Genomic DNA, 13,771 nt, shown 5'->3' on the forward strand with positions numbered 1-13,771 from the left:
AGAGACCCGTGTCCGATCGTGACTATGGATGTTGTCTGCACAGTTTGTAGGTCCTGATGCTGTGACCGCATAGGTTTTCTCCGGGTAATCCGGTTTACTTCCACATTCCAAAGAAGTGCAGGATTGTAGGTTAATTCAATAAAAAATGTAAAATTGTGTGGCAGCTGCGACTAACAGCATTTCCTATATACATGACTGAGTAGTCAGGCTGGTAATGCGCACAATCCTACAGTGGAGATCAAACTCATTAGCTTACAGCAGTCAAGAGCATGTCCAACTGAATCAAGCTATGTTTCTTTGAGGGGTTGTGTAAGTAAATATAAGCTCTCCTTTGAAATGACCCGTTGAAGAGAAGAATTTACTTTCCAATTAGTAATACATTTGAAAACCTGCACTCCTGACGTTGCTTCACTATTAGTGGGTCTATGAGAATAAACGTTCACTATTAATGAGTCTGTCAGAATAAACATTCACTATTAGTGGGTCTATAAAAGGATGAGTTTGTACAATGTTGATAAATTCTCACAGGAATTCCAGACAACAGAAACAAAAGAGAGCAAGACTGAACAGAGAAAGGTGCAAAACTAGGATCAATGTGGGAAGTTCAGAGCAGAAGTAAAAGTGGGAAAAAGTTCACAGAGAAAGTCTACGAATAGATTTGCAGCAGACTTAAAAGGGCAATAAATAACAAAAAAAACAGTTAATAAGCGGAAAGGTGGGACTGATCTGGGTCCAAAAGAAATACCAATCCAAGGGGCAGAGGAGCAGTAGCAGTATACTTGTTGGAGGAACGGGAACAATGAACATTGCCCAGTCTATCACGGGAACCGATCTTCCCACAATTGAAGGACTCTATCGGGTGCTGTCTCAAAACAGCAGCCAGCATCATCAGGCACGCTTTCATTTCACTCTTGTCAGCGTGAAGAAGGTACAGGGGCCTGAAAACGATAAAGTCTAGGAAGCTTCTTCCCCACAACCATCAAGCTATTGAACACTACGAACTCCAACTAAACTGAACTACAAATTGCCTGGGTTGCACTAGGGACTTTGGGCTTTTTTTTGATTTTGCACTATATTCGGTTTTTCATTTATTGACCTTGTTTTTTTTGTTTGTTTATTGTATTATCTATTGAGTACTGTGTTTGAAAATCGGTTGTGCTGGTGTTGAAAGTAAGAATTTCATTGTTCTGTTTCGGGACAAATGACAAAAAAACCCACTCTTAACTAAAAGGTGGAGAGTGTAGCTGGAGGATAAGATTTGAAAAAGGGATGCTCCCTGAAAAGCAGGTTGACAAATCAGATTGCAAATCACAATTCTGGACAGGATGCATTACAAGTCGGAGTAGCTGTAGGCATAAACTGTGGCAGCACTGGTCTTTATATCCCAACCTTACTTAGATATGAAGTGATGCTGGAGGACTGAAGAGGCGCAAATGTTTCTCTTGGGGAAAGATTTATCTTACCTCTTCTCCTTGAGAGCCCTCTGTAGGCAAGAAATATGAGACCACCATTGTGTTTGTAGTTTTATACAAGCCAACATCGTACCACTGATTGGCTTCTTTCCTGGCTGTTGGCTTCGGCTGGGCAGGAGGGGCATCCTGTTTCTAAATTTAAAATGTTGGTCAGTCCAAGTATTCAGCTTTGGATTTCACAAAAGACAATAAAACTGAGCAAGCCAGCTATGGTTAATTGTTAGATCTGCTTTGAGCCATTTCTGTTTAAAAGGTGTAAGTACACAAACAGCCAGAAGCCTGTGGCAGGGGCTACGGATTGTAACCAACTACCGGAGCACCCCTCCCTCATCCGCAAGTGCCGGCACCTCCCTAGCTGATGACCTGAACTCCTTTTACGCTCGTTTCGAGAGGGGCAACACCACTCCAGGTCTGCCGACTATTGACAATACCGCCAGCGGGCTGGCTACCGAAGCTGAAGGGAGGAATGTGCACACATTCTCGCTGTCCGAGCACGACGTGAGGAGGGCTCTGACACGGGTGAACACGAGAAAAGCTGCAGGCCCCGATGGCATCTCGGGGCGAGTACTCAAGTCCTGTGCTATGCAGCTAGCTCCAGTGCTCACTACATTATTCAACCTCTCCCTGGACAAGTCCGTGGTCCCTGCCTGCTTCAAAAAATCCATCATTGTACCGGTACCAAAAAATGCCTCCCCAGCCTGTCTGAATGACTACCGTCCGGTGGCCCTTACCTCGGTAGTCATGAAATGCTTTGAGAGGCTGGTGAAGAAACACATCTGCGCCTTCCTCCCTCGGAACATGGACCCGTTGCAGTTCGCATACCGTCCGAACAGATCCACGGACAATGCGGTCTCCCAGGTCTTGCACACCGCTCTCTCCCATCTGGACAGCCAGAATGGGGGCTACGTGAGGATGCTGTTCATAGACTACAGTTCAGCCTTCAACACAATAGTCCCCACCAGACTGGCCGGGAAGCTAATGGAATTGGGGCTCAACACCTCCCTGTGTGCCTGGGTCCTGGACTTTCTCACCGCCAGGCCCCAGGTAGTCAAGATGGGAGGGAATACATCGAAGTCCCTCACCCTGAGCACAGGATCGCCCCAGGGTTGCGTCCTCAGCCCCCTATTGTACTCCCTGTACACACATGACTGTGTGGCTAGGTTCAGCTCCAACTCATTAATTAAGTTTGCTGATGACACTGTGGTGGTGGGCCTGATCTCAGACAACGACGAGAAGGCCTACCGGGAGGAGGTGGCTGGTCTAGCACTCTGGTGCCAGGATAACAGCCTCCTCTTGAACATCAAAAAAACGAAGGAGCTGATCATGGACTTTAGGAGGGCACATCGTCCGAGGACGTACACTCCATTGAGGATAAATGGGGATCCTGTGGATAGGGTGAACTGTTTTAAATATCTGGGAGTCCACATCTCCGAGGATATGACATGGGCATCACACGCCTCAGCACTCGTGAGTAAGGCAAGGCAGCGCCTTTACCACCTCAGGCAATTGAGGAAATTCAGAGTGTCTCCGAGGATCCTCCAGTGCTTCTACACAGCGGCGGTGGAAAGCATCTTGTCCGGGAACATTACCATCTGGTTTGGGAATTGCTCTGCCAAGGACAAGAAGGCTCTGCAGAGAGTAGTGCGTTCGGCCGAACGCACTATGGGAACTTCACTTGCCCCTCTGCAGGAACTATACATCAGGAGGTGCAACTCCAGAGCCAACAATATCATGAGACCCCTTCCACCCCTGCAACGGACTGTTCCAGCTGCTACGGTCAGGCAAACGCCTCCGTTGCCACGCGGTGAGAACGGAGAGGTTGAGAAGGAGTTTCTTCCCAGAGGCCATTCGGACTGTAAACGCCTATCTCACCAGGGACTAACTCTACTGAACGTTTTTCCTTCCATTATTTATTATGTAAAAGAATATGTGTGTTATGATTGTGTTTATAGTTTGTTTGGTTGTTTGGTTGTTTGTCTTTTGCACAAAAGTCCGCGAGCATTGCCACTTTCATTTCACTGCACATCTCGTATGTGTATGTGACAAATAAACTTGACTTCACTTGACTTGACACACATTGGACGTTTTCACTCTTTTACAAAGTTATTTAATACAGTAAAGCATCTCGAGGTATTTGGCTTCATTAACTTTACTACTAATTTCCATCCTGCACTCAAATTCACTTAGACCATCTCCGACATTTCCCTATCGTTTCTTGATCTCACCATCTCCATCACAGGAGACAGACTATCGCCTGACATCAATTACAAACCCACTGACTCCCATAGCTATCTAGACTACACCTCTTACCACCCTGCTTCCAATTCCTCCGTCTACGCCACATCTTCGCCCAAGATGAGGTGTTCCATACCAGGTCATCGGAGATATCCTCATTATTTAGGGATTCTTTAGCCACCCCCTCCCCAGGTACTTTCCTTTGCAACCGCAGGAGATGGAACACCTGTTCCTATACTTCCCCCCTCGACTCTGTCCAAGGACCCAGACAGTCTTTTCAGGTGAGACAGAGGTTTACTCACCTCCTCCAATCTCATCTAATGTATCCACTGTTCCAGGTGAGGACTCCTGTATATCGGCGAGACCTAGCTCAGGCTCTGCGATCGTTTTGCTGAACACCGCCGCTCAGACCGCCTAAACCTACCTGATCTCACAGTTGCTCAACACTTTAACTCCCCCTCCCATTCCCACACTGATCTTTCTGTCCTGGGCCTCCATTGTCAGAGTGAGGCCCAGCACAAATTGGAGGAACAGCACCTCATATTTCGCTTGGGTAGCTTACACCCCAGCAGTATGAACATTGAGTTCTCTAACTTCAAGTAGCCCTTGATTTCCCTCTCTCTCCATCCCCTCCCTCTTCCCAGTTCTTCAACCAGTCTTACTGTCTCCAACAACATTTAATCTCTGTACCACCCACTCCCCTGACATGTCTGAAGAAGTGTCTCGACCCAAAATGTCACCCATTCCTTTTCTCCAGAGATGCTGCCTGTGCCGCTGAGTTACTCCAGCATTAAAGGTATTTGGCATTGTATTTAGTTTTATTTTAGTTTAGAGATACCGCACGGAAACAGGCCCTTCGATTCACAGAGTCCACACCGACCAGTACACTAGCACCATCCTACACACACGGGTCGACTGGGCTTGTGTTGACTGGAATTTAGAAGGATGAGAGGATATCTTATAGAAACATATAACATTCTTAAAGGATTGGACAGGCTAGATGCAGGAAAAATGTTTCCAATGTTGGAGAAGTCCAGAACCAGGGGTCACAGTTTAAGAATAAGGCTATTTAGGACTGAGATGAGGAAAAACCTTTTCACCCAGAGAGTTGTGAATCTGTGGAATTCTCTGCCACAGAAGGCAGTGGAGGACAATTCACTGCTAAAGGAATCAAAGGATTATGGGGAAAATGCAGTTACAGGGTACTGACTTTAGATGATCAGCCATGATCATATTTAATGATGGTGCTGGCTCGAAGGGCCAGATGGCCTACTTCTGCACCTATTTTTCTATGAAGTTTTCTATGACAATGTGCAATTTTACTGAAGCCAATCAAACCACAAACCTGTACATCTTTGGAATGTGGGAGGAAACCAGAGCACCCGTAGAAAACCCAGTGGTCGCAGGGAGAACGTACAAACTCTGCATAGATAGCACCCATTGTCAGGATGGAACTGGGTGTCTGACGCTGTAAGGGGCATCTCTACTGCTGTGCCACTTTATCTGTTCTCAAATCTGACAAATGTTTGACGCATACAGGAAACCTAGTCTGAAGAAGTACCCTGACCTGAAATGTCACCTATCCATGTTCTCCAGAGATGTTGCCTGATCCGCTGAGTTACACTCCAGCATTTTATGTCCCTTTTTTTAAATTCGTTTATTGCTTGGTTCAAATTACAGCTCACATTCCTGCATTGCATAGTCCATTACTGACACCTTCTGCAGGTAACCTAAATAATTTACCACAATTCTGTTAATATTGCAAGGATGGTTCTGAGAATCTATACTGCATCAGTTGCTGACTTAGCCCTCAGCTTGCTCTTAGAAACACATTACATTTTGGTCTTACAGTGCCTCTCTGGAATGTCAAGATAAAATCTGGGCCAGAAATTTAAGATTACAAATACTGCTTACAGCTATCGAGCATATTAATGCCAGTCCTTCTAGTTCTGTAATATAATCTGATAATACGGTATAGTCTCAATGTTTTGTTTAATTAAGTTGAGATATAGCATGGAAAGAGGCCATTTGGCCCATGGAGTCCATTCTCCATACATAAATTGGTCACCCGTTCATGTTAGTTTTTCAGACTCCATAGGTGCCTGAAGAAGGATCGCAACCCGAAATGTCGCCCATCCTTTTTCTCCATGCCCACTGAGTTACTTCAGTGCATTGTGTCTACCTTTGGTTTAAACAAAAGTGACTTTGCTTCAGAAATTGCACATGTTCTAGCTTTTGACTAGCTTGTATTGAGTATTTTGGTCAGCATGGATGAGTTGGGCTGAATAGCTTGTTTCCGTGCTGTATGCACATTGTATCAAGACGGATTTGTTGGGAACATGAAAACTTCAATTACAGGGACTCAAAGGCATGGGTTTAGATCATGGAAGGGGGAGGATAGCTGATCCGCGAAGAATGCTTCCTCTGCTCCGCATCCAGTCAACAAGGAACGTAATTATATCAGGAATTCGTAGGAGTACTTACCGATGCAGCAAGTCCGATTCCGTTGGCTACTTGAGCTAAAGCAGTGGCCGCCAGCAGTTTCACAGGGCTGGAAACGGAGTTGGTTGTTGGTGTCAGTAGAGAAGTGTATGGGGCCAGACCTGTTTCACAAAGAAAGAAGCACCAGTCAATATCCCTCTCAAACTGCATTTCAAAAGACTCGGGGCTCAGTTCCCATGCTGTGGTTTCTTAATATTGCTCTCCGATAATAAAATGGCCATTCAGTGCAAAGTAATATATGTTCCTAAGGTGTAAACCCATGTTCATCATACATTGTGCACTTTCATACATGTTGTCAACAATTTTATTTCATACACCACCTTTTTTAGCTAACAAAAAGAACATCCCAAACTACATCACGTGGTCCTGAATAAAAAAAGGAGAGCAAGCCACACAAGGCGATGTTAGAATAGGAGGTTAGCTTGATTAAAAAAAGACATATTAGAAGAATTATAGACCTAGATAGAACTATATAAAATAATGACAGGCATAGATACGGTAAAGAGAATCTTTTCCCCAGGGCGGAAATGTCAAAGACAAGAGAGCATACCTTAAGGTGAGAGGGGAAAATTTTAAAGAGGATTGTATGGCAAGTTTTTTTTTCACACAGAGAGTAGTGGGTGCCTGGAACATGCTGCCAGGGGTGGTGGCGATATGTCAGCGGGGTAATATTCAAACAGAGACACACAAACCTGCCAATGCTGCAATCTTCAGCAAAACACAAAGTGCTGGAGCAACCTAGCAGTCTGTGGAGGAAACAGACGAACGACATGTCGGGTTAGGACCATTCTTCAGACCGCGGAAGGGTTAAGACCCAAATTAGTCTGAAGAAGGGTCCCAACCTGAAATGTCACTTATTCTTCCCTCCACAGATGCTGCATGACCTGCTGAGTTATTCCAGCAATTTGTGTTTTACTCAAATTTAAGAACCTTTGTTAGTCCAGTTTGGGAATAGTGTAAATGAAGATGCAGCCTCAAGACTTGGAATGATTGTACTGCTGTCATGATGGGTCAATCCTACAGTAGACTGCACCCTAAATATGAGCTTCCTCCAGGTTAAAACTAGGAATTTAGAGCTGCCTTTTCCAGTTTAAAAACAAGATGGATACCTATTTGCAAGTTATACAGAATTTTGAATCACGAGAGCATTCATGGGAGTTTCCTACTCACTGATGTCAGAAAACATTAGTACTGTGGTCACAAAATTGAATGAACAGTCAAAAGTTCATGGTAAAGTTGTGAAGTGGTTACCAGTTTACGTCAGGACAAACGACCACAAAAACTGCTGGACTGTTGCAAAAGCCCCACTTAATTCACGAGGCACACTTCCAGAAGCTTGCTGCAAAATTGATTGTGCATTCACATTATCTTCCCAGATCATCAGTGAGGGAATTAAGTGTGGAAGTTGGGATGTTATGTTACAAGATGCTGGTGAAGCCACACTTGGCGTATTGTGTTGTTTTGATGAGGGAAATAGATTGAGTGAATGCACGGATTTTATCCAGCGGTAGAGTTGCTGCCTTACAGCGCCAACAACCCGCGTTTGATCCTGATCACGTGTGCTGTCTGTACAGAGTTTGTACGTTTTACCGTGACCTGCATCAGTTTTCATCAGGTGCTCCGGCTTTCTCCCATACTCCAATGAAGTGCAGGTTTGTAAGTTAATTGGGTTCGGTAAAATTGTAAATTGTCTCTAGTTTGTGTAGGATAGTGTTAGTATGCAGGGATTGCTGGTCGGCACGGACTCAGCGGGCTGAAAGGTCTGTTTCTGTGCTGTATCTCCAAACTAAACTAAACATTCAAAGTCACTTGGACAAGAACATGGATAGGAAAGGTTGAGAGGGATATGGGCCAAATGTAGGCAAATGGGACAAGTTTATTTGTGATAACATGATCGACATGGGTCCTAGGGCCAGTTTATGTGCTGTGTGACTAAGCTCTAGCAAATCACTTTATGAAACATCGGCAGCAACGAGCCAGGGTGCGTCTGAACAGCTGAAACATCTTTGGCCACATCCCCAAACAACCTTGGTTTATCCAGTCCAATGGATCTTAGCCCATAGCTCAATCTGCAGACTGTGGTGACCCATGTGATGCCATCCTAGATTTGTTTTAACAATTGTTGTATTTGATTTGTTCATTTAGAGTCACAGAGTGCAGCATGAAAACAAGCCCTTCAGCCCATCCCAACCAAAATTCCCCATGTAAGCTCATCCAATTTGCCCATGTTGGTGGCCCATATCACTCTAACCTTTCCTATTGTGTACTTTTAGTGTCTTTTAAATGTTGTCATTGTACCTCAACTACTTCGTCTGACAGCTCGTTCCATACACCCTCTGTGTGAGAAAGATGCCCATCAGATTCATGTAAAATCATTCCCCTTTCACCTTAAACCTATGCCCTTGGTTCTTGATTCTCCTGCCTGGATAAAAGACTGTGCATTCACACTATCTATTCTCCTCATGATTTTTTTAAGTCTATAAGATCACCCCTCAGCCTCCTGCATTTCAAGGAATAAAGTTGCAGCCTGCACAACCTCTCCCTGTAGCTCAAGCCCTCGAGTCCTGGTATTTAGTAGACATTTGACAGCAATAATGGGTTACATTACTTTAATATTGATTTACATTGCATAAACATTTCAAATCATTTACAAAGGATGCATTAGAAGTAAGTTGGGTGGCTGCATCCCACAAAGAACACTATGAGATGCAAAAACAGCCCCATGGAAAGTGGATCGAGAACTACCGATCAAATTTCAACTTACCATGACAACAAAAGATCCTTCACTCAAAACATATAAAGCTTATTAAAAAAGGATAGATGATAGATAGGCTTTAAGAACTGAGGAAGAGGGTTAGTGAGGCAGAGAAGTTTAGAGGGGGAGATCTATCAATTGAAGATGGAGCTGTCAAAAATAAGAAGTACTGAAGAAGCCAAAGAAGGTTTACTGATATCTATAAAGCTGCAGGATGTTAAAGAGGCAGAGAGGGGAATAAAAGTGCACGGGAGGATGTTGGTGGGAAAAGGTATTGGAAGGATTTGAAAAACAGAATGAGAATTTTTAAATTGGAGCAGTCGCCAGTGTAAGATCAGCGTGCAGAGGTTTATGCACAAATGAGTTAGGATACAGGGGACAGGGTTTTGTAGGGAAACAGAAGCGGGGGATGGGGAGTTTATTTTTGCTGTACTTACCCGTGGTTCTCAGAATGGGCAGCTGAACACTCGAGACAGTGCTGGCCAGTTCCTGAGGCCCATTGGTCTCCGAGGTAGAATCATTGAGACTATCTGCTGGTGCTAGGGCCTCTGCTATCCCGGAGGGTTGGTTGCTCTCTGAAGCCTGTTGCTGGCCTGCTCTTTCTATGTCCTGCTGTGCAAGTTCAGCTAACGGTACAATAGACTGCAGGGACACCAGTGTCTGCAGAGCCTGGTGGGAAAGCTTTGAGGGCTGTATTGCTGCCAACTCTGCTGATGAGGTTTCCATGGGCTCTTCCCTCGCTGTATTTTAAAGAAGGGAGAAAATTGCTGCAGTTTTGAGTTAGTTATAAGATCAATGTGCACTCAAATTGGCTAGTCATTCACCAGGCACAAAGTCACAAAAGAAAATCCAAGGATGGTGGAAATGTCTGTCAACATATTAAAGAGGAGAAACAAGGAACTACAGATGCTGATTTGCAAAAAAAAAAAGACAAGAGTGCTGCAGTAACTCAGTGGGTCAGGCTGCATCTCTGGAGAACACATCTAGGTGATGTTTCAGCTTGGGACTCTTGTTCAGACTCAGGTGTCTGAGGGAGTCTGAAGAAGGGTCCCAACCTGAAACGTCACCTATCCAAATTCTCTAGAGATGCTGCTTGACCTGCTGAGTTACTGCAGCACTTTGTGTCTTTTTAAAAAAACATATGAAAGAGATAAGGAACAGTAGACGGGTTAATATTTTGAGTACACAATCTTCCAGAAGAATTAGCAATGGATGTAGTGATGCTCTTGACCATTCTACACTGAAGAATACAAGGCTACAATGATTGAAGAGGCACGCAATGCCATTTGCTGGTTCCTAATCCAATAGTTTCTCTTTCACTTATCCCTCACTCACTCCTGCCGGTGTACAGGGCAAACACACAGCTGGGTGAAGAGAGAATGCAACTTGTGCATGCTGGAAACATTTTCAGAACCATGTGTTTGCACATCATCTCAACTTTCCAGAGTGAAGGATGCCCAACCACAGCTCAGTAACAGTTAAATCTACAAGCAAGGAATTACAGATGCTGATTTACAAAATAAGACACACAGTACTGGAGTAACTCAGCAGGTTTGGCAGCATCTTAGGAAAAGATAGACACAAAATGCTGGAGTAACTCATCGGGTCAGGAAGAATCTCCGGAGGAAAGGAATAGGTGACGTTTCGGGTCGGAGGCCTTCTTTAGAAGAAGGATTCTGACCCAAAAAGCAAGTCTGAAGGATTCTGACCCCAAAATGTTACCTATTCTTTTTCTCCAAGGATTCTGCCTGACCTGCAGTTACTCCAGCATTTTGTGTCTATCTTTGGTATCCACCAGCATCTGCAGTTCCTTCCTACAACATCTCAGGAGAATATGGATCGGTGACATTTCGGGTTGAGACCCTTCTTCAGACTGATTCGGGTAATTTTAAATCAGTCTGCAGAAGGGTCTTGACCCGAAACATCGCCTTTCCATGTTCTCCTGAGATGCTGCCTGACCTGCTGAGTTACTCAAACACTGCGTCAGTAACTGTTAACTTCAACCCGCTGGCTTAAAGCAGGGAAAAGCCCCTCTGTATGGCCTCATTCCAGTATTAGAGGTTTGCAACTTGCATCACTGCTTGTGTCTGGCATGGGAACTAATTTGAAACCAGCAATCACCAATTCTGCACTCATCCTTTTTGTACTGTATTGCATTGTTTATTGTCACGTGTACCGAAATGTAGTGAAAATTCTCTCCAATGGTATCCAATTCCACAGAGTGTGTACCCTGTAACCGTGCTCAAAATTCACACGTTTCAGCACTGTGCATCGCATCGGACTCTGTCTGTTCCATGCCTGGCTTTAGTAACATACCCCAGGAAAGGTACACTAGTGTAGGAAGGAACTGCAGATGCTGGTTTCAGACTGAAGAAAGGTCTCGACCCGAAACAACACCTATTCCTTTTCTCCAGAGATGCTGCCTGACCTGCTGAGTTATTCCAGCATTTTGTGTCTATCTAAAGATACATAGGTGTCAAGGAGAATGCACAGCAGCCGCACTGGAATTATATCCACAAAATGTGGGAAAAGCTATGTCTCTTCAAAAGGGCAATAGATAATTAATGCAAGATTGGTGTTAGGCAAGTATATATGGAACAGGTGTTTTAGTGGAACGATGGCAGGGGTCTAAATAACTGATTTAGGAGGGAATTACAATCACACCCAATGCTCCATGCCCACGCTATGTGAAAATATGTCTAAACTAAATAGTGGGGGGGGGGGGGGGGGGGGGGGTGGAGATAAACTGGAGATATAAGGATGGAGTTAAAGGGAAAGAAAGTAAAAGAAAAGTTACGAAAGACACGAGAATTAACGGGGCAGAAAGCTCAGGAAAGGATAGGAATCGATGTGAAGGGTGAGGGGAGTAATGGATTAAATGTATTATATATGAATGCGCGAAGTATAAGAAATAAAGTGGATGAGCTTGAGACTCAGTTAGAAATTGGCAAGCATGATGTTGTGAGAATTACAGAGACATGGCTGCAAGAGGACCAGGGCTCGGAACTGAATATTCAAGGGTATACATCCTATCGAAAAGACAGACAGGTGGGCAGAGGGGGTGGGGTAGCTCTGTTGGTGAGGAATGAAATTCAGTCCCTTGCGAGGGGTGACATAGAATCAGGAGATGTAGAGTCAGTATGGATAGAACTGAGGAATTGTAAGGGTAAAAAGACCCTAATGGGAGTTATCTACAACCCCCAAACATTAGCCTGGAGATAGGGCGCAAGTTGAATATAGAGTTGAAATTGGCATGTCGCAAAGGTAATGCTACGGTTGTTATGGGAGATTTCAACATGCAGGTAGACTGGGAAAATCAGGTTGGTGCTGGACTGTGGGTTTGTGGAGTGCCTCCGTGATGGATTCTTAGAACAGCTTGTACTAGAGTCAACCAGGGAGAAAGCAATTCTAGATTTAGTGTTGGGTAATGAACCGGATTTGATAAGGGAACTCGAGGTAAAGGAGCCATTAGAAGGTAGTGACCATAATATGATAAATTTTAAGCTACAGTTTGAGAGGGAGAAGGAAAAATTCGAAGTGTCGGTATTACAGTTGAACAAAGGGGACTATGGAACCATGAGGGAGGAACTGGCCAAAGTTGACTGGAAAGATACTCTAGCAGGGATGACAGTGGAACAACAATGGCAGGTATTTCTCGGAATAATATAGAAGGTGTAGGATCAGCTCATTCCAACGAGGAAGAAAGATTCCACGAGGAGTAAGGGGTTACTGTGGCTGACAAGGGAAGTCAGGGACAGTATAAAAATAAAAGAGAAGTACAACATAGCAAAGATGAGCAGGAAGCTAGAGGATTGGGAAACTTTTAAAGAGCAACAGAAGATAACTAAAAAGGCAATAGGGGGAGAAAAGATGAGATACGAAGGTAAGCTAGCCAAGAATATAAAGGAGGATAGTAAAGGCTTCTTTAGGTATGTGAAGAGGAAAAAATTAGTTAAGACCAAAGTTGGACCCTTGAAGACTGAAACAGATTAATTTATTATGGGGAACAAGGAAATGGCAGACGAGTTGAACAGGCACTTTGGTCCGTCTTCACTAAGGTAGACACGAACAATCTCCCTGATGCCAGAGGAACTAAGGTGACGGAAGAACTGAAGGAAATTCACATTAGGCAGGAAATGGTGTTGGGTAGACTGATGGGACTGAAGGCTGATAAATCCCCAGGGCCTGATGGTCTGCATCCCAGGGTACTTAAGGAAGTGGCTCTAGAAATCGTGGACGCATTGGTGATCATTTTCCAATGTTTTATAGATTCAGTATCAGTTCCTATGGATTGGAGGGCAGCTAATGTTATCACACTTTTTAAGAAAGGTGGGAGATATAAAACAGGGAATTATCCACCAGTTAGCCTGACATCGGTGGTGGGGAAGATGCTGGAGTCAATTATAAAAGATGAAATAGCGGCACATTTGGATAGCAGTAACAGGATCGGTCCAAGTCAGCATTTACGAAAGGGAAATCATGCTTGACTAATCTTCTGTAATTTTTTGAGGATGTAACAACTAGAAAAATGGACAATGGAGAGCCAGTGGACGTGGTGTACCTGGACTTTCAGAAAGCATTTGATAAGGTCCCACATAGGATATTAGTGGGCAAAATTAGGCCACATGGTATTGGGGATAGGGTACAGACATGAATAGAAAATTGGTTCGCAGACACGAAACAAAGATTAGGGATTAACAGGTCCCTTTCAGACTGGCAGGCAGTGACTAGTGGGGTACCGCAAGACTCGGTGCTGGGACTTCAGCTATTTACAATATACATCAATGATTTAGATGAAGGGATTCAA

General features: G+C 44.3%; 1 protein-coding gene across 2 annotated transcripts in view; it reads right to left on the reverse strand.

Annotated features, from left to right (window-relative positions):
- Positions 1 to 13,771, reverse strand: part of LOC116983283 (host cell factor 1-like) — a 64,292-nt gene that overhangs the window by 5,420 nt on the left and 45,101 nt on the right. For both annotated transcript variants that reach the window (XM_033036970.1, XM_033036969.1), the window contains exons 20-22: positions 9,402 to 9,704; positions 6,192 to 6,310; positions 1,464 to 1,604 (exon numbers count right to left, since the gene is read on the reverse strand). In XM_033036970.1, the coding sequence (XP_032892861.1) occupies positions 1,464 to 1,604; positions 6,192 to 6,310; positions 9,402 to 9,704 (563 nt within the window). The remainder of the gene's footprint in view (positions 1 to 1,463; positions 1,605 to 6,191; positions 6,311 to 9,401; positions 9,705 to 13,771) is intronic.

This window comes from Amblyraja radiata, chromosome 18 (assembly GCF_010909765.2).
Source record: "Amblyraja radiata isolate CabotCenter1 chromosome 18, sAmbRad1.1.pri, whole genome shotgun sequence".
In the NCBI taxonomy this organism is placed as follows: Eukaryota; Metazoa; Chordata; class Chondrichthyes; order Rajiformes; family Rajidae; genus Amblyraja; species Amblyraja radiata.